Raw genomic sequence first — 26,710 nt, 5'->3', positions numbered from 1 at the left:
ACCTGACACCTGTCCCTGCAGCAGGGCTGGGATCCTGTGGGGTGAGGGAGCAGCAGGTAGGGTGGGCGGGTGAGGGGAGATCAGCCTTTGGCGAGGGGAAGGGATTCCAGCATTGGCCCAGAGAGGCTGCAGGAAGGATGCGGACTCTGGTGTCCCTTCTTTTGCTGCTAGAGAGCCCTGGGCTGCCGAGCAGTGGGGCCTGGGCAAGAGGCACCTCTGGGCAATGGGAGACCAGGAGAAGTGGCTGGGGGCAGAGCGCTCTGTCACTGCCCTAGCCCACAGGTGCCTGGAACACCCCCAGGCCCACCAGCCTGCCCACCCCATTGAGGGGCCAGCCATCGGAACATCGGCTCCAGGCAAATCCCCCAACACTCGGCGTTGCTTAAGCATCTACTGCGTGCCTGCAGGCCTGGCTGGTGCTGGGACCCCAGAGGAGGGGAGAGGAATCCCTGTAACCCCCAGGGGCACAGCAGGTACATGAGGGTGGGGATGGGGGACGCGGGTACTGGGGGCCAGGAGGACAGCTTGGAGGACTCTGTGGGGAGGGCGTGCCCTTGAAGATTCCAAGGAGACCTTGAAGGGCCAGTGGTGCCTGTATGCCACCACTGTGTCCAGCCTCCACCTAACCCGGAGAACGCCCCAAAGTGGGCATTCCAGCCCCCATTCCACAGGAGAGGAAACTGGCTCAGGATGGAGAGGGCCTTGGGGAACGGACAGAGGACAGGCAGGAGCAGATAAGAGGCTGGGAGAAATGAGGGGAGGAACAGGGTTTGGAAACCAGGTAAGGCCAGGTGCGGTGTGCTCCCCCAGCCCCGCCCAGCTCCTCTCTTTGCCTGTACCCCAGTGGCCCTCTCAAGGGAGGCTGGGAAACTCAGTCCCCTGGGGGCAGGACTTGTAACCCAGGGGTGGTGCTCTGACAGGTGGGGCAGGAGCTGGGGGGCCAGGGAGCAGGGTATGCAGCCGAGATTCAGAGGCCCTGCCCTCCTAGCCTCCCTAGGGGGTTTCCTGCCCATTCAGCCCCTCTCTATTCCTCTCATGGACAATGTGAAGACCTGGGGGGTATGGAGGTAGATGGCCCTTTGGGGGCTGCTGGAAATCAGATCTGAGCCCTGGAGGCCAGGCCTCCCCAGGCAGCTTCTCTGTCCACAGTCCCGGCCCCAGGGGCTCAGTCATAGTGGCCCTGGCCTCCCTAGCAGCGGCTAGACACCCTGGGCCCCTGCTTGGCAGAACCAGCCTGAACCTAGTTGCAAATGTGGGGGCTGGAGGGAGCCGACTCCCAAGCCTGACCAGCCCTGGACCAGCAGGTGACTTCAGGAGCCCCCAGGGTGTCTTTATGGACATGGGCAAAAATAAAGCATGGCATTAGGAGGTGAGAGGGGCTTGAAGGACACCATGCCCACTTGGCAGGTACTTGCACGCAGGCGCTGCCCATCCTCTCCGCATCCACCCAAGGGGCTTTCCCGCCACCACCACACTGCCCTCTGCCCCTCTGACCCCCCACCCTCTGCCAGCACCCCTCAGCCTCCCTTTTCCTGCGGCCTGAGTCTCACCTGGTCCCACCTGGGGCTGAGCGGTGTCCCCAGGAGGAGCACTGGCCCCATGCTGCAGATGCAGAAAGGGTGGCTCCAAGAGGTGCAGCCACTTGTCAAGGTCACATTTACAAGGAAGGACCTATCCCCATTCCCCAGAGCAGGCCTGCCTGAGGGTCTCCTCTGGAGGATGAGGACTGTGGATACTCACTTCCTGGGATGTGGGGGAGGAATGTTGAGGCAGAAGAGTGCCGACATAGGGACCCCACACGAGGGTCTTTTGAGGAATGCCCCCTCCTAGAGCCACTTGATAGCCAAGAGCCTGGGAGCTTTTCCAGCACGGCACAGAGATTGGAACCCGGTGTGGATTCGGCTGCACCCCATGGGACCTGCTTTTACAAGGGTTCCGGGCCACTCACAGGTTGGAGGTGGAGGAACCACCGGCCCGAGAGATGCCAAGGTCAGACAATGGCAGGACAGTCTGTGTGGGACTGCCCTGCGCTAGTTCTGTGCAGTCATTCTCCCTGTTGAGACTGCTTTCTTGGGTTTGCAGGGAACGTGGGGTGGGGGTTTCAGAGAGGTGGTGACTAACCCAGGTTACACAGCGGCCAGTGGGGCCACATCCACAGCTTCCCCGATTCTGTGGCCAGGGGCAGGAAATAGCCCTGATGTTCCGTGACTGCTTCTCAGGATGGCAGAGCCTGTCCAAACCAGGTTTACTAATATTTATCTGAGGGGTCACATCCAGGATTCATGCGGAGCCTGAGCCAAGGGTCCCCACCCCCGGGCAGGCATTGTACAGTCTGGGTGCCCAAACATCTGACCTGGGACACTAGCCGCCCAGTCCAGCTACCTGGATCCTTGGCACCGGAGCCCAGCTGTGTGAGGTTGTCAGCAGCTGGGGCAGGATGCGGGCACCTCTCCGAAACTCCCTGTGTGAGGTCACTTCCTTATGGTGACGAGGCCGGGCCCTCCAGGCACTTGCCCAACGAGCCTGGCCATCCTGCCAGCCTGTGAGGAAGCTGCATGTCATAGAGCTGCGTGTCATAGGGCCCGGCCCAGTGCCTAGGGCTTGACACCACCCTCTTGTGGGAGGGGTTGCTCAGGGACAGCCCTGAAAAAAGGCCCTCTGCTCCTCAGTCAGGAAGGCCCACCCCTAGCTCCTCTCACCTCCTCCAGGAAGCCTTCTCAGATTGCCAGGCCTGCCTCCTGCCAACCACATACTGCTAGGCTCTGGGTCTCCAAGCCTCCGCCCACCTGAGCCTGGGGAGGCTGGGGGAAGACCCAAGCTGCCTGGAGTTGCAGCACTTGAGCAGTGCACTTTTGCCACCTCACTGGTGCCACCTCACCTGAGCCCGTGGCCCATGTGCCAGGGCCTGTGACTCAGGCCCGCCCTCGATCTGTCTCCTCCCAGCCGCAGCCTGAGGAAAGTGAGAAGCACCGTGACAGGACCCACCTGGTTTTCAGACACTCACAGTCAGCCTGACCTTGGCCTCTGAGGGCTGTGTTCTCTTGCTGTGTCTCTTCCTGAGCTCTTCCACTGGAGCCTGACAGGCAGGTTCTACCTCATAAGGTGTTGGGGATTGAATGAGATACCAGAAACACCTTTCTCCTTGGCCCCTGATGAGCTCCTGTTTATCCCCGAGTACCCTACTCAGAAGCTATTATCAGTTCCTTAAATGCAGTGATAATGTTTTATTCTCTGGGACCCTCAGGGACCAGCCCAGGCACTCAGGAAATTATTCTGAAAACTGGTGGCTAAAAAAGCATCCTGAGGCCAGGCTCGGTGGCTCATGCCTATGATCCCAGCAAGTTGGGAGGCCGAGGTGAGCAGATTGCTTGAGCCGAGGAGTTTGAGACCAGCCTGGACAACATAGCAAGACCCCCCATCTCTACAAAAAAATAAAAATAAAAATTAGCCAGGCATGGTGGCGTGTGCACTATAGCCCCAACTACTTGGGAGGCTGAGGTGGGAGGATCACTTCAGCCTGGGAGGCCGAGGCTGCAGCCAGCCATGATCACTCCACTGCACTGCAGCCTGAGTGACAGAGTGAGACCCTGTCTCAAAAAATAAAGGCATCCATGTCATTGTCCAAAAGACCCCCTCTGCACTGACTACCGAACGTGCAGACTGTTGGCTTGTGTATGTGACCAGACAGCCCCCGGCTGCCTCGGGTGAGACTGAGCATGCCAAGATGAGGGGGCCCTGTGGGGCAGAGTGGGGCTTCCGTCAGGCTCCATTAGGCTGGTGTCGCCTCCACAGGGCTACTTGTGGGTGGTTGTGGAGCCCCCAGAGGTTGGGAGATGGGTCCAGGACGTGGGGAGCTCGGGGAAGGGCCCTCCCAGCAGTCACTCACAGATGGAAAAGAAGAGCAGCCGACATGACTTCCCTGGGCCTGGCTTGTGGGGATGTCTCCAGAAGCCTGAAGGAGTGAACCAACGAACAAAGGAACAAACAAAATGCAGGAAGGGAGAGAGGGAGGACTGAGGTGGCCCCATGCCCTGCACAGGGCTCAGATTGCAGAATCGCTGGGCAGTCTTCTCACGGCACAGATGCTCACCCTCCTGGCCTAAGCTTCTCATTCAGTGGGTCTCGGGGAGCCCTGGCAGGTGTATTGTCATTATTTCCAACATTAAAAAATTACCAAAGATAGGCCAGGCGCTGTGACTTGTGCCAGTAATCCAGTGCTTTGGGAGGACCAGGAGGAAGGATTACTTGAAGGAGGAGTTCAAGACCAGCCTGGGCAAGACAGCAAGACTCCATCTCTTTAAAAAAAAAAAAAAAAAAAAAAAACCTACCAAAAATAGTAACAAATTGTTGATACAAAAAGTAAAAAAGAGGCTCGAATTATTTCAGAATTGATGCTGGGCATGGTAGCTCATGCCTGTAATCCCAGCACTTTGGGAGGCCAAGGCAGGCAGATCACTTGCAGTCAGGAGTTCAAGACCAGCCTGGCCAACATGGTGAAACCCCATCTCTACTAAAAATGCAAACAACAACAACAAAATAATAATAATAATATTAATAATAATTAGCCGGACATGGTGGTGCACACCTGTAATCCCAGCTACTCGGCAGGCTGAGGCAGGAGAATTTCTTGAACCTGGGAGGCGGAGGTTGCAGTGACCTGAGATTGTGCCATTGCACTCCAGCCTGGGCAACAGAGCGAGAAAAAACAAAAAAATAAAAATAAAAACAAAATCGAGTGTTCATCTCTCATGTCTCCCCACCTAGGGCAACTCTCATCCTTTTTTGTTTGTTTGTTTGAGATGGGGTCTTGCTCTGTTGCCCAGACTGGAGTGCAGTAGCATGATCTTGGCTCACTGCAACCTCCACCTCCCAGGCTCAAGCAATCCTCTCGCCTCAGCCTCCTGAGTAGCTGGGACCACAGGTATGTACCTCCATGCCCGGCTAACTTTTTTGTATTTTTGTACAGACAGGGTTTCACCGTGTTTCCCAGGCTGGTCCTGAACTCCTGAGCTCAAGCAATCCACCCATCTCAGCCTCCCAAAGTGCTGAGATTACACGCATGAGCCACTGAGCCTGGCCTCTTTTTGTTTTATTATTTATTATTATTATTCTTATTATAAATTTTTGAGACAGGGTCTTACTCTGTGGCCCAGGCTGGAGTGCAGTGGCACAATAATGGCCCACTGCAACCTCGACCTCCTAAGGTTGTGATCCTCCCACTTCAGCGTCCTGAGTAGCTGGGACTACAAGGCACATGCCACCACGCCTGGCTAATTTGTGTATTTTTTGTAGAGATGCGATCTCACTATGTTGCCCAAGCTGGTCTTGAACTCCTGGGCTCAAGCAATCCGCCTGTCTCATCCTCCCAAAGTATTGGAATTACAGGTGTGAGCCACTGTGCCTGGCCTCATCCTTTTTAAAAAAGCATTTACATTATTTTAACAATTGCTTTTTGTTTGTTTGTTTTTGAGATGGAGTCCCACTCTGTCATCCAGGCTGGAGTGCAGTGGCACGATCTTGGCTCCCTGCAACCTCCACCTCCTGGGTTCAAGTGATTCTCCTGCCTCAGCCCCCTGAGTAGCTGGGACTACAGGCGTGTGGCACCATGCCCGGCTAATTTTTTTTGTATTTTTAGTAGAGATGGGGTTTCACCATGTTGATCAGGCTGGTCTTGAACTCCTGACCTCAGGTGATCCACTCACCTTCCTCCCAAAGTGGTGGGATTACAGGAGTGAGCCACAGTGCCCAGCCTCCTTTCACAATTAAATATAAGATTGCTCTGTGATCCCACAATTCCGCTCTTCTCATTCACATGCTCACAATAACTAAAAGTAGAGTCTCTCTGAGAGGTCCATGCACACCCATATTCCCAGCAGCATGCCAAAAGGTAGAAGCCACCAAGTGTCCACTGACAATGGGCACACACAATGTGGTCCACCCACACACTGCAATAGTCACAGCCTTAAAATGGAAGGGAATTCTGGCCAGGCGTGTGACTCACACCTGTAATCCCAGCACTTTGGGAGGCCAAGACAAGTGGATCACCTGAAAAATTAGCTGGGCGTGGTGGTGCATGCCTGTAATCCCAGCTACTCAGGAGACTGAGGCAGGAGAATCACTTGAACCCAGGAGGTGGAGGTTGTGGTGAGTCAAGATTGTGCCATTGCACACCAGCCTGGGCAACAAGAGTGAAACTCCATCTCAAAAATAAAAATTAAAATTAAATTTAAAAAAAAAATGGAAGGGAATTCTAACACAAGCTACAACATGGATGGACTCTGAGGACACTGTGCTGAGTGAAGTAAGCCAGACACAAAAGGACAAGTACTGAATGATTCCACATGTACGAGGTCCCAGGAGTCATCAGATTCTGAGACAGAAGGCAGGAGGGCAGGTGCCAGGGGCTGGAGAGGACAATGGGGAGTGTTTAATGGGGACACAGTTTCCATTTGGAGAGATGAGAAATTGTGGAGGCGGATGCTGATGGCAGCTGCACAACAGTGTGAATATGCTTGGTGTGAATATGCTCGGTGTGAATATGCTCAGTGTGAGTATGCTTAGTACAAATATGCTCAGTGTGAATGTGCTCCAGGTGAATATGCTTGGTGTGAATATGGTTGGTGTGAATATGCTCGGTGTGAATATGTTCAGTGTGAATACTCTTAGTGTGAATTTGCTCAGTGTGAATATGCCTAAGCATAAGCACACTGAACTGTGCACTTTAAAAATGGTTAAGAATGTAACTTGTGATGTGCCTTTTACTAGTTTTAAAAATGCATTTACATATGAATATCCATGCATGTGGGGGTATGAGGTTGTGTCTCTTCCTGTGTCTGGGCCATTTCCCAGGAACCCCCCACCCCAGCCCTCATCCTCTGGAATCCTCCATGTCTCAGCCACCCCTTGTGATGGATGGGCTTGGGCTAGGTCCCCTGTTGCTGTCATCATACACGGCACTGCCTTCCTGGACACCAGACGTGGCACTGCTGTGCTAGTGGGGCCTTCAGATGTGTGGTAACTGCCAAGATGGCCCACCAGTGGGGCTGTTCCTATTCACCCTCTCCCCTGAAGGCTGCAATGCCAATCTCCCCATGGCCAGGCCAATGGTGGGCACTCTGTACTTAAAAGAAATAAAATAAAAGGGTCAATCTGGGCTGGGGGCAATGAGTCACGCCTGTAATCCAGCACTTTGGGAGGCCAAGGCGAGTGGATTACTTGAGTTCAGGAATTTGAGACCTGCCTGGCCCAGATGGTGAAACCCTGTCTCTACTAAGAATAGAAAAAATTAGCCTAGTGCAGTGGCATGCACCTGTAATCCCAGCTACTCAGGAGGCTGAGGCAGGAGAATTGCTTCACCCTGGGAGTCAGAGGTTGCAGCGAGCTGAGAAAGTGCCACTGCACTCCAGCCTGGGCCATAGAGTGAGACCCTGTCTCAAAAAAAACAAACAAAAAACCAAAACAAAACAAAGACAAACAAAAACCCCAAAAACAATCTGGTGGTCAAAAACTGAGGTCTTGTCTTCCCACACATTTCTCTATTCTTGGGGTGGGGGCAGCCATCTCTCTGGGTGTCCGTGGCCTTTGGCGCAGCTGTCTGTTCCCCTTTTCATGTGCTTTGGTCTGTTTGAAAGGCCCCTTTCATGGGCTGAATGGTGGCCCCCAATAAGACGTATCCATGTTCTACTCCCCAAAACCCATGAATGTGACCTTTGATGGCAAAAGGGTGAATATGACCTTAGTGGCTAGAGTGTGATAGAGGCAAGGCCCTTGAGAGCAGGAGCCTCCCCTGGACTACCCAGGTGGGCCTCACGAGGGAGAACTGCCGAGAAGCAGGCATAAGGGGAGGAGGCCACGTGAGACAGAGGCAGAGATCAGAGGGAAGTGGCTGCAAGCCAAGGAACGCCTGGAGCCCCCAGATGACGAGGAAGGGTCCCCATGTAAGGTTTGGTGTTCTGGTCCTTGGGGAGGGCAGCACCTGCTGAAAAGGGGCAGGTTGAGACCCAGGGATCGCCTCAGGCCCTCACTGGCGGCCCCCAGGCGGGGGGCAGCAGACCCTAGCAACTCCGACCAGCGCCTGTGCCTGAAGTCCCATCTCCAGGCGCTCCCTCTTGTCCTCCTGACCCTGTACCCGCCTTGCTCGGTGAGGCACTGTCCTTCCTCCTCCAACTAGCTACCAGCCAGGCAGGCACTGGTGAGGGCTGGTGTGGGCAGCCCTGCCATGCCCAGGGTCTGGGTTCTGAGGAGGTGAGACTTCTCCCCATGTCCCAGATACACAAATTGAGACCTAGGGAGACTTGGAAACTTGGTGGACACCACAGACCTCTTGAGGAGCCCGACAAGGGTGACCTGTGGGTCTGCCCTGAGTGGGGTCCTGGACACAGCTGTAGCTGCCCCGTTTCTCCTGGGCTGGGCTGGGCCAGGCTGTTGGGTTGTCATGGTAAGTAACATCCGGCTGCCGCCTTCGGAGAGCCATGAGTCAGCATAGCCAGGATGGGCCAGTGATTGGTACCTTGGGGACAGCCTGGCAGGCGGGGCCTCCCTCAGGCACACCAAGGTGACCTGGCCTCAGCAGGAGGCATCCAGGCCTCAAACTGCAAGAGCTGGGCCCTGGCTTCTGTCCTGAGCCTCGGGTCTGTCTCTTAAATTGGGAAGGTCCCAGGCGCATGAGGTGCCTGGAAACCCTCACCAAATTCAGAGCATCAGAAATTCAACCAGGGCCAGCCTCGGGAGGCGTCCTTCCAGGAGGCCCTGCTGTTGGGGGAGAACTGCTTGCCAGTGTCTCCTGGTGGGTGCGGCCGAAACAGCTGGGCCTGGGGTCCCCTGGGCCCCCCACTCCACATGAAGCTGCTCCCTGGGGCAGGTTGGGGAGGAGGTGCCTGCTCCAGCAGAAGGAACCTGGGAAGGCACCTGTTCTGAGGGCTTTGGGGCAGAGGCCGAAGTCCATGCCAGGCTGTGGCCAGGTCGGGCTGGCTGGCGGGGAGCCACAGGCTTCTGCACACAGCAACCCCTTCCGCAGGCCCAGGGCTCCCTCAGGGCACTGCAGCTGTGGTTGGCTGAGTCTGGGATGGTCACTTCTCCCACCGCTGCCCCCGGCTGTTCCTCTGTTGCTCCCTGGTTGCCCAGCCCTGAGTCCTGACTCAGAGCCAGGCAAGCCAAGGACCCAGCAGGGGCAGGTCAGAGATCAGTAATATCAAGGTGTGCCTGGATGAGCCAGGCAGAGGCCAGGGGCTCCACCTACTCACCCTGGCTGCCTCCCACCTTAGGGGCAAGCTTGGATCCTGGCAGCCCAGGCTGACAGCCTGTCCAGTGATGGGGTTGGGGGCAGCCTGGGGCATTTCGAGAGAGGGACAACATGGGTGGGGTGGCAGGAAGCCCTGGACCTGGGACTTGGGGAAGGGGGCTCTGGCCCCTTGGGGATGGAGAGGTTTGCTGGGCAGCAGGACAGGAGCAGGGTGGGATGTCGGCTTCGTCCCAGCTCCACATAAACGGGGGCCATGAGCCTAGAGAGCAGACTGGCCAGGTAGGGCGACCTGGGGGACACACCACCCGCAGACCCACATGTCAGGCAGCTGTGGAAGAGGGTCCCAGGTGACCCTGCCGGGGAAAGCAGCAGGTTCTGGGGTCACAGCTCCTGACTCAAGGGAAAAAGCAGAATTTTAAGTGGAATCACCCTGTTTTGGGGACTTTTGAAAACTGAGCTTCAGGCTGGGCGTGGTGGTTCACATCTGTAATCCCAGCAATTTGGGAGGCCAAGTGGGTGGTTCACCCAAGGTCAGGAGTTCAAGACCAGCCTGGCCAACATGGTGAAACCTCATCTCTACTAAAAATACAAAAACTAGCCAGGCATGGTGGTGCATGCCTGTAATCCCAGCTACTTGGGAGGCTGAGGCAGGAGAATCGCTTGAACCCGGGAGGTGGAGATTGCAGTGAGCTGAAATCATGCCACTGTACTCATACTCCAGCCTGGGCAAGGGCGAGTCTCCGTCTCAAAAAAAAAAAAAAAAAAAAAAAAAAAAAAAAGGCTGAGCTTCATTGAGGACTAACTTACATAACAACCTAATATACCCATTTTTGAGGTAACTCAAAAATTCTGACAGCAGTATATACCTGTGTAATCACTTCCATCCCTCCAAAGGGTTCCTTGGTCAATCCCCCCGCCCCAGATCCCTCCCAGGCAGTCACCGGCACTGTAGCTTTGCAGGCTCTAGAACCAGACAGAACTGGGGCCCTCCAGAGGCCGTCTTCCGTGCCTGCCTCCTTGCTGTGTGGGTTCTTTCGCTCCTTGCCCAGAAGCACCCGTGTGATGGCAGTCGACAGAAGTGTCTCAGCCACCTGTGCAGGGGGGTGCCCCAGGCCCCACCTCCCATCTCCTGGGCTGCTCCCCAAACTCCTGCCCTGACCTCAGCGCCACTCATTTTGAGTCTCAGTTCCCGCACAGGGTGAACAGCCACGGGGAGGGCAGGGGCTGGGGTGGGGCTGGACGGTCAATGTCTGCCTCCCCAGCAGGGGGCTCAGCAGGGACAAAGGAGTGGCCCGGCTAGCAGAGCTGAGGTTCTATGGCGGCACCCCCTGGCCCCCAGGACCAGAAGGGAAGCAGCCACCCTTCACCCAGGCCAGGCCGGGTGGCCACCACAAGCCCCCACTTCCCAGCTGCCTTCCAGATGGTGGCTCTGGGCAAACCTCTCAACCACTCAGCAACTTTCTGTGACCACTCATGGCTGAGGTCCCGGAGCTGACAATGGCCTGGGCCTGGGATGGTTCCTGGGCTCCTTGGCCACTGGAGAATGACCTTCCCTTTCCTGAGACCCTGGGGAGCAGGCAGGACAGCGGCCATGCAGGGGTGACAGAGGCCAGGTGCTGAGGTCTTGGGGGAAACCAGGCACCTGCACCCTCAGGCCTCCACAGCTCCCCGGGCTTCATGTTGAGGTCCTGCACCCAGATGATGTCCTTGGAACTGGGCAGCATCCACGAACCATGCACTCCCAAGGGTCAGACTCAGTGGGGGACACAAGAACCCAGCTCTGTGAAGGATGCACGGCAGGTGGGTGCAGGGTCCTCACACACTTCTTACTCAAAAGGGAAAATCCAGATACCCCCATCCCCAGAAACCACAATGTTAACATCCCCTTTTCCCCACTTGTGCAAATCTGATCTAAAACCACCCAGCTAGGTAGTGAGGGGCACTCCACAAGCCTATAGAGCCCTTCCTAAAAGGCACGTTGGGCAACCAGTGGACAGGACAGTGTGCAGGGCTCTCATCTCCCCAGCTGATGGGGGGTCACTGCAAAATGGCACCTGCCCTTTGGATTATGGGGTCTGACCCTGGGCAGACCAAGGCAGGCCAGGGTGCTGCTCACCCATGGGGCCACCCTGAGGCTGGAGAGCCTGAGACCAAGCTCCCCCAGGTACTTCACAGGATGGAGACGGAGGAACGGGTGCAGGAAGCACAGACATCAGGCTCCACAGCCCTTGGGGGTATGCTGGAAGGACATTCACTTCCCAGCCTGCACCTCCCCTTCCTGCTGCTCCCAGGGAGAAGGCAGCCCACGGGTGAGCTGGAGGCGGCAGGGCAGGGCCAGCCATGTGGGGAGCAATGAGCCAGCTCCATGGCTGCCTTCTCATGACGGAGTTTCATTCACCAGTCAGCGCTGCCAAGGCTGGGATTCCCAGTCAGGTCAAGAAGCGCCAGTGCGGCAGGTGTTTGAGTGGAGTGCCTCCTCTCACTGCGGATGGAAGACACACCGGGAAGAGCTTCAGAGAGCAGACAGACCTAATATGGGCTTCATCAGGAAGTTCTCCTCTTGGAGCCTTCTGGATCGACAAGGCACAGTCCCACTAACTCTGAGAAATGATCCCCTCCTGGGGGAGGGAACGGTCTTCCCCTGGGCCCACAGTGAAGCTGCCTACATACAGCAGTGACTAAGGTGTAGTGGGGGCAGCTACAGCAGCCTCTGCCTCAAACTGAGCTTTCAAGGCCTCAGAAGTAAACTGTACAACCAGTCTTGGAGCCACCAATACCCAGGGCTCAACAGAGTCCAACAGGCTGTACGGCACATAGGAGCCGCTGGAGGGGAGCAGATGGCACCCACCTGCTTCCCCACCACATTCCCCTACAAAGAACGACATGGCACAGTGCTGACTCCATGTTTCACAACTTTAATAGAATATTCTAACTATTCTGTACAAATTGAAAACACTGTATTCAGTTACAAATGTGTTCTAAGGTTAGGCTGAGCACTCTCCACAGGCCTGGTCGGTGCGGACACGGCCATCCCCAGGCTGCTGGAGAGTGCCGTCCCCCACTTGGAAATCCCACCCAGCAGCCGCCAACGGGTCACACCAAACCCAGGACCTTCAGACAGGATGAATGGTGGGGCCCAGCAATGGGGCTACTGAGAAAGCAGGACTTGACGCTCATACGCTCAACTGAAACGCAGGACTTCCCAGCCCAGCCCCTCACCGGAGAAGACCGCCGAAGCCCGGCTCCGGCAGCAGGGCGGCGCCTGCGTCACAAGGACGGGCTCGCGTCTTCAGCCCTGGTGGCAAGGAGCAGCGTTTCTTCCGCACAGGCCTTGCTCCTGCTAGGAAGTGGCACATCTTCCCGCTCAGGTCACCAAGGTGGTTCAGAAATGGTAAGGACGAGTGACAGCGAAAGGCCGCAGTCCTCACAGGCAAGAAGGGATAAATAAATATGAGGTGACCCGCAGCAGCTCTTGCCTGGGCTGGTGTGTCACAACCCTGACCCACCCCTTAAAAAAAGAAAATCAAGAAGCAACATCCTAAGAAGAACACAGCCCTACTCTACACAGCCCTTCTGAGATGATTAGCATATAACAGGTGACGCAGGCTGCACACTCGGCAGATTAAGCAGCTGGAAACAGCAAGTGGGTTTCTTCGAATGAAAGGGAAGAATTCAGTCCAACTGCAGGAGGGCGGGAGAGGTTCTAGATCCTGGGAACCACATCAGACCTCGGCCCTTTCTGCCAAGTGACCCCCCCCTACCCCGATGTGATCTATGGGGCCCTCCCACAGGGCCCAGGCAAGTCCAGAGCTACAGGCACCAAGGCTGCAGAGGGTGCTGGACGAAACCTCCTATTTCTGAAATGCATTTCAGTTGCCACTGTACAAGTTAAGCAAAATAATAAGGAAAAAGGAAAAGTGAAAGTGAAAATCATGCACTTGAAAACGAGTTAGATGGAGTAAGCTCTGTCGACAGGATTGTGCTGCGGCAAGGACCGGGGCCCCGCCCACAGGCCTGGAGTCCCGACAGTCGGTCTGCCAGGCACCCGCCTCCGCTTCCTACTGCTGCTTGCATTCCGCCGGCTGGCTGGGTTCCTTCTGTCAACGAAAAAGACAAGGCTTGTAGAGAACAAAGCCAGCTCCATTCACCAATTAGCTCCAATCAACAACGAAAGCCAAGACTGAATGAGTTCATTCTCATTGAAAAAAATGGTTACTGCAAATACACTTTTAAAAATAGTGACAAGAACAAAGCTAACTCCCCCGACCCCTGCACAGTCAAAGCAGGGCTGCTTTTTTTGTTTTTAAAGCTATGCCTTGAAGCATTCAAATTCATGTCATGTTCGGCAGGAGGGTTCTGGGGCTCCTTGGGGTGGTGAAGCTCCAGGAGCTGCCCATTAAAGGGCTGGGAAGCAGCAGGCACTCCTGCCCACACAGAGCACAGTGCACTCAACATGGGCAGCTCCACCCAGGAAGGCCACCGCAGAGGCAACCCCTCTTGGTGCCGACAGTCCTCATTTCTCAAGGGCACATCTGTCTCAGGGTAGGCCGGACCCTTGGCGCTCATGGACAGCAAATCTCTCCTCTAGCAGGTTCCTGCTCTTTGTACTACCAGGTTGTGCCCCAGCAGATCCATCCTCTCTGGTGGTCTGTACTGCACCAACAAATGACGGGCTGCCACTCCCAAGAGCTCCATCTGTCACTCACTCTCTTAACAGTCTCACCAAGGGGGAATGCTATCCTTCCAGTAACGGCATCCGGGACACGATTCCCCTCCCAGAGGAATGGATTAACTCCAATATTATCTAACACAGAGATCTTGTACTCTTTAAACCACATCCAGCAACTCCATGAATTTGTGTGGAGGCCAACAATAGCCTAAGAAATATGACATGATCTTGCTAATGCTCCTGAGCTAGTAACTTCATGGACCTATAACCTGTGATTTCTGGCCAAGATTACAAACTGCTCTTAATCCAGCGTGCCTATGGAACCCAAGAACTTGGACTGTATGGGGCAGAAAGACCCCTGGGTAACCACAGATGACATCTTCCATGGTATAAGCTGGGTTAACATAACTGACATCTTCCATGGTATAAGCTGAGGCTACAGTTCATTCTTTGGGAAATCACATTTAAGGGATAGTCAAAAAGATATGTATAAAAGACGAAAAAAAAAAAATCAATAACCTTGAACCCTGGTCTAAGCTCCCAATCTCAGCCACCCCACAGGCTGCCTAAAGAGCCTGGCTGAGACAAAATGACACTGACCAAAAACCCTCACCAAAAAGATCAACTGAGACCTGTCAATCTGACATTCAAGGATAGACTGAAGGTGGCCCAGTGTACTAGCCAAGGGCACTGAGCCACTGGCCTTAAGAGTGTGGGGGATGCAGCGCGCCCCGGGCAGGCGCAGTGAGGGGAGGAGTGGGACAAAGCAGTGTGCCTCCACCAAGGGACATGCCTAGAAAATGGGAGGTCAGTAAAGGAGCTGTGCAGGGACGGGGAAGACTGGGGCTGGTAACAGGGTGACAGACTCCATCTTTATGTGCATTTAAGTTATGCAAATACTATGTCATGTCATACACAGGATTTTATAATTTTTTTTTTTTTTTTTTTTTTTGAGACGGAGTCTTGCTCTGTCGCCCAGGCTGGAATGCAGTGGCTGGATCTCAGCTCACTGCAAGCTCTGCCTCCTGGGTTTATGCCATTCTCCTGCCTCAGCCTCCTGAGTAGCTGGGACTACAGGCGCCCGCCACCTCGGCTGGCTAGTTTTTTGTATTTTTTAGTAGAGACGGGGTTTCACCGTGTTAGCCAGGATGGTTATAATTTATCCTACCACAGATTGAGCATCCCAAATCCCAAATCTGAGACACTCCAAAATCTGGAACCCAAGACAAAGAAAATGCTCACGGGAGGATTCCAGATTTGGAATGCTCAACCAGAAATAAATCTAAATTATCCTAAGTTGCAGAAATGAAGTAACAGGCATTTTCAACCATGAGAACGTAGTATTCATCTGTCCTAAATAACACCAATATCCTGGGTAAAGACTTCTAGAGGGAATAGAGTCCACATAGAACAGACTCTCAAGACTGGTGTCATGACCCAGTGCCTTGTTGGAGGGGAGTGGGCCAGGCACCTGGCTCTGGGAAGAGCTGCCTCCCCCGTGCCTGAGGGCACAGCCCCCTCTGGGCAGGAAGGCAGCACGTGGCCCACCCCTGCCAGGCTTTGGTGCTCACACAGCATGCTGGAGCTTCTGCAAGTGACTGACAGTTTTAGAAGTAAATTTTACATATGAGACACCAATTGTTTTCAGCCTGTGATACATGCCAAAAACAAAAACAAAGAAACAAAAAAACAAAACTGCACCTAAACTCCTAAACTGAAGCATCCTTTATCTCATGTCATAGATTTTAATGATGGTTGGGTCATTAATCGACGCTAAGATTATCAAGGGAGGGGGAGCTGGCATTTTAAAAGGTACCAACTAACAGGAAAAAAATCTCATGTCTCATGGGACCATTTAAAAGGTGGGGTTTTAACAGATAACACTCGACCTGAGAAAGGCAACAAAGACATGCCACTAAAACACACCCGACCACAGCTGCGCTGGTGAAGAAGCCCCAAGTGCCCAGAGCTCTATGGCTGAAGAGGCAGTGGCCTCAGGGTGACACTCCTCGGGGTTGCACCCTGCCCTTCTCTTCCAGGGACACATGCTGAAATACGGACAGGTGGCATGCACCGAGGATTCTCTTCAAAAGAGCTGGTGGCATGGGAGGAGTGGGTGAGGGTACAGGTGGAACAGGAGTGGCTAAGTTCTTCAGACATACGGGGACAACGGGAATTAACGGCAGCTAGACATATTTTTAAACATACAGGCAAATTCTCAAACCTGGCCCTGGAAAACAAAATCGTTCCAAGAGCTGCATCTGCCCTATGTACGCATCAGTTTCCCATGAAAGCAGCCTACATGAGGAAGACAGGGAGACGGTGGTGCTAAGACCTCAAGGACATCTGGTCTATGGGCTGCCAGGATCATGCTGCCGTTCCATGATGAGACCCTTAAAATCGGAGTGCCTACATACCCCGGCATGCAGAGGCCCTGCTACGATCGTGGGGTTTCTCACGGCACCTCTTGTTCCCACCTCTCTGCTTTCTCCCACAACATCCCACAAGTGCCACGAGTGAACGGGTCTCGTCACGGACAAGGGCCTCTGTCTACTTACGGCCTCCTGTCAGCCATTCCAGGACAGGGTAGAGCTACAGGGACTGAAGAAAGTGGGGGGTGGGAAAGAGCTTCCAGGATTACTGACACTCGTTTTAATCTACAACTGGTTCTTGCTTCATTCAATTAGAGAATTCTCCGCCAACCTCACAACAGTACTTTTTACTGCTGACACCAAAACAGATGCCAGTTAACACTGCAGATAAAAAATGCTGGCACAGTAAAAGCTGTTACTCCTCTGTGTACCTATTGGTCTGCACAGAACATGAATTCATAAAGTGTAGATTTCAACAGACACGTGCTGGTAGTGACAGTGGGCTGATTTCAACTGCCACAGTATGTGTTCTGAGCACAGCTGGGCCCAGTGTGCTATGCGCTCTGCAAGCACTGCTTCCTTATGGTGGCCTGTGTGCGCCCCCCTGCAGACTGCTAACCATCCAGGGCCCTCTTGCTGGAAAGCAGTACCCTCATCAGCAATGAAAATAAATCTTTGCTACTTGGTTAGCAAGAAACACTGGGCTCAGAAAGCAGGGACCAAATCTAGGTTTGGTTCGTTGATTTTAAAAGTACATGTAACAGACATCTGTACAAAAACAGTGTTCTTCAGAAAGCTCTATGTCAAACCTGTGACACAGTGAGTGTGCCTGCACAGCAACTCCCTCTTTATTCAAAGTCAAAACAATGCATTGTATAAAGTATAGATCAGAAGTTTGGAAGTTAGGTATGAATGGAATTCCACCTTACCTAGAAACGTATGAATGATTAACAGACAAAAATTACACCTAAATGGGGAAAAAAATTGAAAGGAACTGTCAGCATGAAAGAAAATGAAATGCACAAAATTATACAGGAGGCAACGGCCACAATTTCTCATGATACAAAAGGGCTGCAAGATACTGAACTCGGGGTGAACAACTTCAACACCAGATCATACTTTCAAAATGGGCAGAAGCATGATTTTCGCTTTTATCAGACTGCCCCCGATACTAAAACCTCCCTTCCTTCCTTGTTTTCTTTTGCTTGCACAGACTCTAACACTGCCCATCTCTTTGGAAGGTGCATGTGACAGGGATAGCAGGCTTGGCCTTATCCCGGCCACACATGCCCGGCCATCTCTGAACTTCATTCACACCATTAGCCTGTATATGTTTTTAGTCCTTTCTCCCCCAGCCAACAAAACCTATCAGCGGTCTCATGGCGTGTTAGCCTGTAATCAACCACGTCATGTTCTCTATAATGGCTGGTGAGAATGCTCTTTTAGAAACCTGGGACGTGAAAGGAGACTCAAGGTTCTCCAAGGTGACAGAAGGAAGCAGAACAAACAACAGAGGGGAGGAAAAGAGACGCTGAGGCACAGAATATAGGGAGGGGGAGAGACAAGTACAACAAGGACAGGCAGCTGTGCGCGGAGTCTGAGGAGGTGGCCCTGCCAATTGCCCCCAGTCCTTGCTTTACAACTGCAACCTTGAAAGTGTCCATTCAGCGCCCACAAGGTGGAAACATGGCCCAATAAACACACGTGGCCCTTGGGTCCATCAGACACCCTGCAGAGCAGTGATGGGCAGCATTTATTCCCCCAGCGTTGTTCACTGGCTGACTGACAGCCCTCATCTTCCCTGTCCCTACACTGTGATCCACGCAAGGCAGACCCAGGCCTTGATCTCCTACAGCCCTCACCGCCCACCACCATGGTGCTGAGCACAGGTACACTTTCAGCACAGAGACCTCCCACATCAACAGGCCAACCTTTAGAAGATGAACATTTCCATGAGCATATTATTCCCAGAGTAGTCTTTATAAGACACATTCTCAAAAAAGTTTTAAAAGCTCTTCTCCCATCCCTTCCCTGAAGGAACAACTGTGAACACGCATTCATGGGAATAGCTGGTTTCAACCAACTGATGACAGAGCCAGGATATCACACTGACAGCTTAGTGCACACTCCAAAAACAAGGGTAAAAACAAGCAAAAAACATCTAGTTGGACAGAGACACATTACAAAAACACCAGGTAACATTAGTATTCTGACAGCCCATAAGGAACCACACATTTCATGTTTTATGAGAGGAAACTCTTATGACAGCTGTAGGATGACATTTAAGCAGTTCTGATTTTAAAATGTGTCAAATGGTCAAAGTACCTTAAGTTACTCTGAGACCACAAATAAAAATCTAAATTTGCAGGTAAAATTAATGGGGTTGTCCACTCATTTCCAACTCAGTTTTCTTTAGTAAACCTTCCCAATATATTTTAAATTATCTGAGACAGATGAGATATCTAGACACACCATCTGGGCATGCCCAGCTCAACTGCAACTGTCAAATGATGCCCACAACCCCATTATTCTGCTCCTTAACAAAAAGAGCCCCCAAGTCCCTTCTTTGCACCTTTTCCAAACACGCGCAAAGAAAAGTTTATGTTGTCAGTTAAATCATTACCTTACCTTAAAAGAATGAAACATTGGGAAAGTCAAGGTGCTCCACTGAGGAGTCTACGTAACTAAGACACAGCCTGAGATAGCTGGAAAAGCTTCTACTGAATATGTACACTCAACACTCAAATTATATACACAGTGCCTGAATAATCATTCCAGTATTTTTCTGACACATTTTAAACTTTCTAATTAGGGAACAATGAATACTGTTGACACTACTGCCTCAAAGTGGGGAACATTTTTAAAAGTCTAAGAGTGTAGCATAATAAGTAGGTCTGGGTGGCCCCAAAGTTACCAACCTTGGGGTTAATTTCTGCATCATCCTCGTCTTCTCCCTCCTCGTCACCTTCTAATTCCTATATTTAAAAAGTGAGAATTAGCTGGAATGACAAGATTTAAACTCTTGTGGCGTTCACAATCCACAAACACACGGAGCAATACACTGCCTTAGACGGAAATCAATTACTGCTACCCACAAGTGACTCATCACTTCCTCTGGACACTTAGAATTATTTCTAGGTATCTTTTTATTCTCACAGATAGCCCTAAAAGAAACACAATTCTGAAAAAGTAGATTTTGTTAAATGATTATTTTCTAAGATACATTTTCATAAGCCAACTGCAGGGTCAAAAGCTGTCACAGCATTTGCTATGCATTTCTGCTTAGTGTTTTAAGAACACTGTTAGAGTCAAAGACAGCGTCACAAAAAATGGGTGCACCACAGCCCTGTGAGTCCATAACCTTCAAGCAGAGAAAGCCAAAAAAACAACTTCAGGGAGGTAAGTGGCACTGCATAAACCTGTCTCTTACCTCCTCTTCTCCTTCTTCACCTTCTTCAAACTGGAAAAACACAGAAAAACATTTTTAAGTTTACAAAACATGACAGCAGCCTGCCAGAGACACCAGTCCCATCAAATGACTCACTGATCAAGCCTAAGAAGAGCAGAAAGTTCAGCCACGCTGCCTGCTGGGCCTCGCTTGGCTGAGGAGTCATTTGCTTGTGTGCAATGCATTTTAAAAGCATGCCAGGAAATTGAATGTCACGCAAAACAAGGAATAGGACAGGAAGCTGGTCAGCCAGGCTGTACACTGGACACAGTTGGGAACCTGGCACCACAGCTCTGCCCTGAGTGTTCTCACACAAGAAGCAGGCACACAGGAAAAGATTTGTGTAAACCAATGAATTTGCTTTCCTTAAATTTTTTACAAGGCTGATCTAACCAGTAGCATAATGTTATTGGATACAGGAACCTGGGTATCATTTTACATCTCACACAAAGGGGAAAAAAAACTTAGTAGAAATATATTAAAACTTTGGTGTTTGATCTTTAAACACTAAGGTGCTCAAAAGTGAACCTCCAACATTAGTCAATTGTCTTGAATCAGTTTCTCCTACATCCAAAGACATCACTGGTCAGACTGAAAATCAAGTTTCAAACATGAAACTTACATTAAAAGCAAAACCATCTTATCACTACTGGTTGCATAACCAGGGTAGTACACTGAAAATGCAGTTTCATTTATCAACATTTCCCTTTTTGTTGAGCTCACACCATGTATTCCTTAGAGCCAACTTCGGTGGAACTTAGAAGGATCTTACTGTGCTGGTGTGGAGTTCACACAGTTTGCACAGCCTCCTGGCGCCACGCAGCAGCCAGGATGAGACGTGACCACAGTGCAGCGCCCTTTCGCTCTAAGGATCCTAACTGGCATCAGACAGGGAAAGACTTCTTAATAATCTTCCATTTCAGGTCAGATCCCAATGGGCCTCCAGCAGGCTCCAGGGCCTATTCCAAAGCTCTAAGGACAGCATTTCGCCCTTGAGGAGCGGCTGTGCACAGGGGCTGCTCCAGATGCATCACCCACCTGGGCAGGTGGGACTTTTTATGCCAACACTTACTGTGTCATTGCTCTGTGCCAGGTGCTATGTTAAGGGCTATGTTCAGGTGCCATGTTAAGGGCTTAACAAGTAATCAGAGTCTTCACCATGAGCTCTACTTATAGCTGAGGAAACTGAAGCTTAAGGAGGTGGTGGAACTACTAAGGGGGAGAGTGGGGATGTGAGTCTAAGCAGTCTAATCTGAGCTGGCACTTCTAGCCTCTAAATGACACTGCTTATCAGTAGTACCTGTGCTGAACATATTATGCATGAAACACACATTTACTATAAGCAAATGTGGCCCAGTGCTCACCAGTAGTAGAGACATCGCATATAAGTAAACAAATAGCACACATGCATATCCAAGTCTTTTAAACTGATGGGTGTATGATCAAAAAAGTTTGAGATAAGCTTTCCAATGTGTAGCCACTAGCCCTTAGCTCACTATTTAAACTTAAACTAATGTAAATGAAATGTTCAGTTGCTCAGTCACAGCAGCCATATTTTATTTCAAGTCCTCAAGTGGTCAGTTCTACTGCGCTGCACCAAGCAGGCAGAGGATAGTTCCATCAACAGAGGGAGTTCTATTGGAAAGTGCTGGTCTAGAATCCGTAAAACTATGTCGTGGCAGCTACCTGACTGTCCATGTTCCCTGACCTACAATCACCTCCCAGCCTAGGGATGAGCCAGCAAGTTGAGTTTTAGAAGTTAAACGAACAGTCTAAGACCTAACAGCTGACAAAGAGCACGCTGGCCTGTTCTCCCCACTGGTGGAACTCAGTACAATGGGAGAAGTGTGAGGAGATGTTGGTCTTTACTGCCACAGGGGGCTAAGGCCCTTGAACCCACCTAGGCTCTTGCTGCCCTGTCTGAAGCCCCAACAGGCCAGCCCTTCTAAGAAAAGAAACTTAGCGCAGCCACAAAACCTAAGAGCTCCACAAGCAAGAGAATGTCATCTAGAACACACTTCCAGTAACATTCTATAAAACAAAACTTTATTTTCCACAGATCAAGAAGACTTGAAGCTGCCTGAACCTTGGTGAGGATGGGAGTTTCTGAGCAGTGCACGGGCTGTGTGCCCGCAAGTTCTGACCGTGGAAGAGCTGGCTTCCCTCAAGCCCAGAAAGGAAAGTGACATGCAATCTTGTTGTTTTCTTGGGAGCACGGGTCTTTTTCCTTTTTACCTAATTAGATAGAAGTTCAGGAATTTTTATTTCTTTTGGGTTGATGAAATACAGGCTAGCGTGAGTCCACTGTCAATAAATGTTTGCTGTGGTCAGACCTCCATGAAAGAGATTTTCCCCATGTTCAGAAGTACCCTGAAGCTTAGGTTTTTAGAGAATACTGTTGAATCACTAGGCAGGGCTCACATAGGAAACTGGCAATCACCTCTGAAACTGCCTCACAGACACCTGCTTTTTCTGCTCTGTTCCTCAGACCTCTCCTCTTCAAGTATATTCCCCCCACAACAAGGACAGCAGCTTAGACTACGTATCTGACTGATGTCATAAAAAGATTAGGCATGGGGGTTTCCCAAGCCACAATTCAGGGCCACTCTGCACCAACAGAGATAAGCACCCAGGTGGGAGCCCCCCTTCCCCGAGCCTCATACATTGTCATCATCCTCTATGGCCTCCCCAGTGAAGTACAGCACAGCCCGCGGGACTATCCGCTCACGGAAAAAGTGTCCAATTTCAAAATCAGAGGCTAATGTGAATTCAGAATCTTCATCCTGAGGAGGAAAAACCCACGTGTTAACTCATTTTAATGCGATAAAAACATTTGCTTCACCACCCTCAGCTAAACCTCAGCCCCTCACTTATGATTTACTTGACTTAAAACACCAAACTCCTGCACTGCTGGGGGACAGCCACTAGATACTCAAAGCCCTTTTAAAACAACTGCAAGCAGCTTTAAAGAGCTACTGAAGCAAAACGGCAGAGCAAGTGGGAATTGAGGGCCTCACAGCTCCATCACTTGTCCAAAGGTCTCACTCAGAGTAGGGGGTATCAGAGTCTCACACATGGGGAACGGGCAGTATTAAAGCACTACACATTTGCTACTGAAACCAACATATGAAACATGTACTTTTACTTTTCTATCACCCAGGTTGGAGTGCAGTGGTGCAATCACAGCTCACTATAGCCTCAAGCTCCTGGGCCCCAGTGACCCTGGAACTACACAGTGCACCACCATGTCCAGCTAATTTATTATTTTATCTTTTGAGACGGAGTCTCCCTCTGTCGCCCGATGGAATACAGTGGTGCAATCTCAGCTCACTGTAACCTCCTCCTCTCGGGTTCAAGTGATTCTCCTGCTTCAGCCTCCCAAGTAGCTGAGATTATAGGCACTGCCAACATGTCCAGCTAATTTTGTGTGTGTGTGTGTGTGTGTGTGTATTTTAAGCAGAAACGGGGTTTCACCATGTTGGCCAGACTGGTTTGAACTCCTGACCTCTGGTGATCCACCCACCTTGGCCTCCCAAAATGCAGGGATTACAGGCGTGAGTCACTGTGTTCGGCCAGTTAATTTATTTGATTTTAATTTTTTGCAGAGATGGGGCTGTGCTATGTTGCCCAGGCTGGTCTCAAACTCCCGGACTCACGCAGTCCTTCCACCTCAGCCTCCCAAAGCATTAAGATTACAGGCATACGCAGTCCATACACAGCCAGGACTGGACTTTTTTAAACAAACAGACAAGTAGACATTCACTCAGGAAAGACTTCAACAGCAAAATCAGACTAGTAACAACAAATCTTACCAGTGATTCTCCATCCCCCGATGCTAGGAAAAAAAAAAAAGACAAAACATATTTAAGTTACAGTGACAAGTCCCAGAATTTTAAAGCCCACACAGGAGTAAGTTGTGCTGGTAAACAAAATGTAACATTTTTCACCTTGAGGTTTAAACTAGAAATCCCCAAAGCCTTGCATCTCCTGACAGACATCGTCGCAAGCTCCATCCACCACTTCTGAAGCTGGCCTGAGTGCCTCTATGCCCCCCTCCCCTCTCCTCCATCACGTGCCATGGGCTGGCACTCAAGCTTGAGAAAATCATTTTGAGAGGGTTAATATATTAACAGGAGGAAAGGCAAACAGCCCCTAGGCTATGGCCATGTGGCCATTCAGTGCATTTGTGCTTTATGGAGAAATTTAACTCATGTCCTGCAGAACTATACATGATGGTGCAGGAGAGAAAGAGAAAGTCCTTAAGCCTTATAAGCTGTGAGTGTTACTAAGGCACTGCATCTCGGCGAGGCAGAAACTGCATTTCTAACTGTTTGGAGAGTGCTGAAATGCCCACCAGTGCCCCCGTAGAGTGGCGCAGCTCCTCAGTGAAAGCTGATGCTTAGATGAGCTAAGCACACCAAGACAGACAGGGACTTCTAACCACACTCAATGAAGCCATGCAACATTCAAATGGTACACGATCCAACCCCCTGATTTTAGAGACATTTACTACAAGACCCTGACCTTCATCAGGAGTTGAATGTTTACTCTACTTAGTCTCATACCTGCCTTTTCAATCTTCACTGGGCTCTTCTGAGTCTCTCTTCCCATTAAGCGACCACAACCCTGGCAGCACTTGCTGTCTGCTGCTGAGACATGAGCATTGGGTGTGTAAACACCACCCATGAGCAAGGCAGAGCTCCCAAGCCTCGGTGTGCCAGCATCACCCGGGGGTTTAAGACATGGGTTAGGGGCATGGCTGGGTGTCTAAACGCTGGAGCAGCATGCTCCCCAGGGCACTCTGGCCGGGGTCATGAATCAGCACAAGGATTCTCAGCACTCATACTTCTGGACTGGCTTTGTAGCTTTAAGGACAAAGACAGAGCTGGACTCACTAGCTAATGCCTCCTTCACTTCACACCACAGGAGTTCATTCTGTCTGTTCCTTCACTACCCCATTACCTACTCCCTGCCCATCCTCAATTTTTTTCATAGCACTTACCATATGGTATTATGTGTTTGATTACTTTAAAAGTGGCTTTATTGATGGGATTTACATACCACAAAAGGCATACACTCTAAATGTACAACTTTATGACTTTCAGTGTGTTAACTTTAGAGTTGTGCAACCATACCATAAAAGCTTTAGAACCTACAACAAAAAAAAAACACTTAAAAATTCCCTTGAGTCCACTTTCAACTCCATTTTTATCCTAAAAATTATTATTATTATTATTTTTTTAGGTGGAGTCTTGCTCTGTCTCCCAGGCTAGAGTGCAGTGGCACAATCTCGGCTCACAGCAAGTTCTGCCCCCTGGGTTCACGCCATTCCTCTGCCTCAGCCTCCCCAGTAGCTGGGTCTACAGGTGCCCGCCACCACGACTGGCTGATTTTTTGTATTTTTAGTAGAGACGGGGTTTCACCATGTTAGCCAGGATGGTCTCAATCTCCTGACCTCGTGATCCACCCACCTCGGCCTCCCAAAGTGCTGGGATTACAGGCGTGAGCTACCTCGCCCAACAAAAAATTATTTTTAAATCAGTTTTAAGAAAACTTCCTACAAAAAGTCAGTGATTCCAGAAAGTAAAGCCCCCTGCTTCACGGTGAATTCACAATCTCCAATATGCCCAACCCAAATGTCTAAAAGGAATCTTGCAAAAGAACATGAAATGTAATACCTAATTTTATGACTGCTCTCATTCCCCAAACCATATATATTTGTATCTTCTATATTCAAAGTCTAATTGCAGAAAATAGGCACCACAATTAAAATAACGAACTGAACTCTGAAGGATAGCTTGATAAATAAGGGTGCTAAGCTCAGAGACAAAATCAAAAAAATTAAACACTCAGATTGGAGAAGAGAGCCGCCCTGTGGCCCCACATACAAACACTAACTGATTATCTGCAGCAGGGGATGGCATCTCTTCACTTCAAATTATGTTTTTGTTCATGGAAACTAAAGAGAATATGGATATTTTAACACTGACAAGTAGTTTGAACTTCACATTCTCTCATGATTAGGAAATTATATGAAAAATCCCAAGTAATTTACTCTCAAAATCAACTGGTCAATCTTTACTAGTTCAAAGGTCTCATCTTTATTTTACCACTTAGGAACATTTAAATAAATAAATAAATAAATGGAAGCAGCTTCCAAGCTGTGATTCTGCCAATGTTTTTCAAAACTGAAAGTCCCAACTACTTGTTTCTCACAATATATAAATTCCAAAAACTTCTATCAAACTGTGCATAAAATAAAATTACGAGAAAAGGGGGACTAAGCAGATGATCCAAAAGCGGCACAACTAGAACCAGCGTACAGCAGTAACGGATACCTGGAGAGCAAACCCAGCAGCTCTCCCAGGCTGGGAGTGGTCTCTGGGGGGTGCAAAACAGACATAACAGAGGGGCAGAAATGCCAACTGGTGGAGAAGGGTGCTTCAGGTGAGGAAGCAGCCCAGGTGCAAACACTCCATTCAGTTTTATTAAAACAGAACTACAAGTTTTTGCCTGGGCTGCAGCCAAGCAGAGCAAAGCTCTTCCCTTTCCTGCAGAAGATGACAATCATACTCTTACTGTCCTAGCTACCTCTGCCCGCCACAATAAACTTGCCAGCGCACCAACAGAACAGCCTGGGACACAGCAATGTGCCCCTACTGACCACACTTGCCTGAAAGAACAGGACTAAAGTCTCTGGGTGTTAGGAATCTATCAGGTGACCAAAATTATTTTATACAAGTACATAATGAATATTAACCACCAACAGACTTGCCTTTCAGTGGATTGAAGAAGTTGAAAAAGGACTCATTGGGTACTTGTTTCGTAATTGTTCTAACAGTGCCTCGACCCTTATGCTTCTGCTTTTTCTTGATGGTTTTGACAGTAACATTCTTTCCTTTCTTCCAGTCAATGGTACACCTACCAGGACAAGACAGCTGTCATGAACACACAATCCATGAGAAAAATCCATTACAAAT

The 26,710-nt window shown here is 50.6% G+C and overlaps 1 protein-coding gene across 3 annotated transcripts in view; it reads right to left on the bottom strand.

Annotated features, from left to right (window-relative positions):
- Positions 1 to 12,136: 12,136 nt before the first annotated feature.
- Positions 12,137 to 26,710, bottom strand: part of NAP1L4 (nucleosome assembly protein 1-like 4) — a 54,013-nt gene continuing 39,439 nt past the window's right edge. For all 3 annotated transcript variants that reach the window (XM_011988194.1, XM_011988195.1, XM_011988192.1), the window contains 6 exons: positions 26,506 to 26,651; positions 23,543 to 23,565; positions 22,394 to 22,513; positions 19,713 to 19,742; positions 19,201 to 19,257; positions 12,137 to 13,338 (listed from right to left, as the gene is read on the bottom strand). In XM_011988194.1, the coding sequence (XP_011843584.1) occupies positions 13,300 to 13,338; positions 19,201 to 19,257; positions 19,713 to 19,742; positions 22,394 to 22,513; positions 23,543 to 23,565; positions 26,506 to 26,651 (415 nt within the window). In that variant the 3' untranslated portion in view covers positions 12,137 to 13,299. The remainder of the gene's footprint in view (positions 13,339 to 19,200; positions 19,258 to 19,712; positions 19,743 to 22,393; positions 22,514 to 23,542; positions 23,566 to 26,505; positions 26,652 to 26,710) is intronic.

The sequence above is a fragment of the Mandrillus leucophaeus genome, unplaced genomic scaffold (genome assembly GCF_000951045.1).
Source record: "Mandrillus leucophaeus isolate KB7577 unplaced genomic scaffold, Mleu.le_1.0 Scaffold325, whole genome shotgun sequence".
Lineage (NCBI taxonomy): Eukaryota > Metazoa > Chordata > Mammalia > Primates > Cercopithecidae > Mandrillus > Mandrillus leucophaeus.
This window is presented reverse-complemented; position numbering and strand designations above follow the sequence as displayed.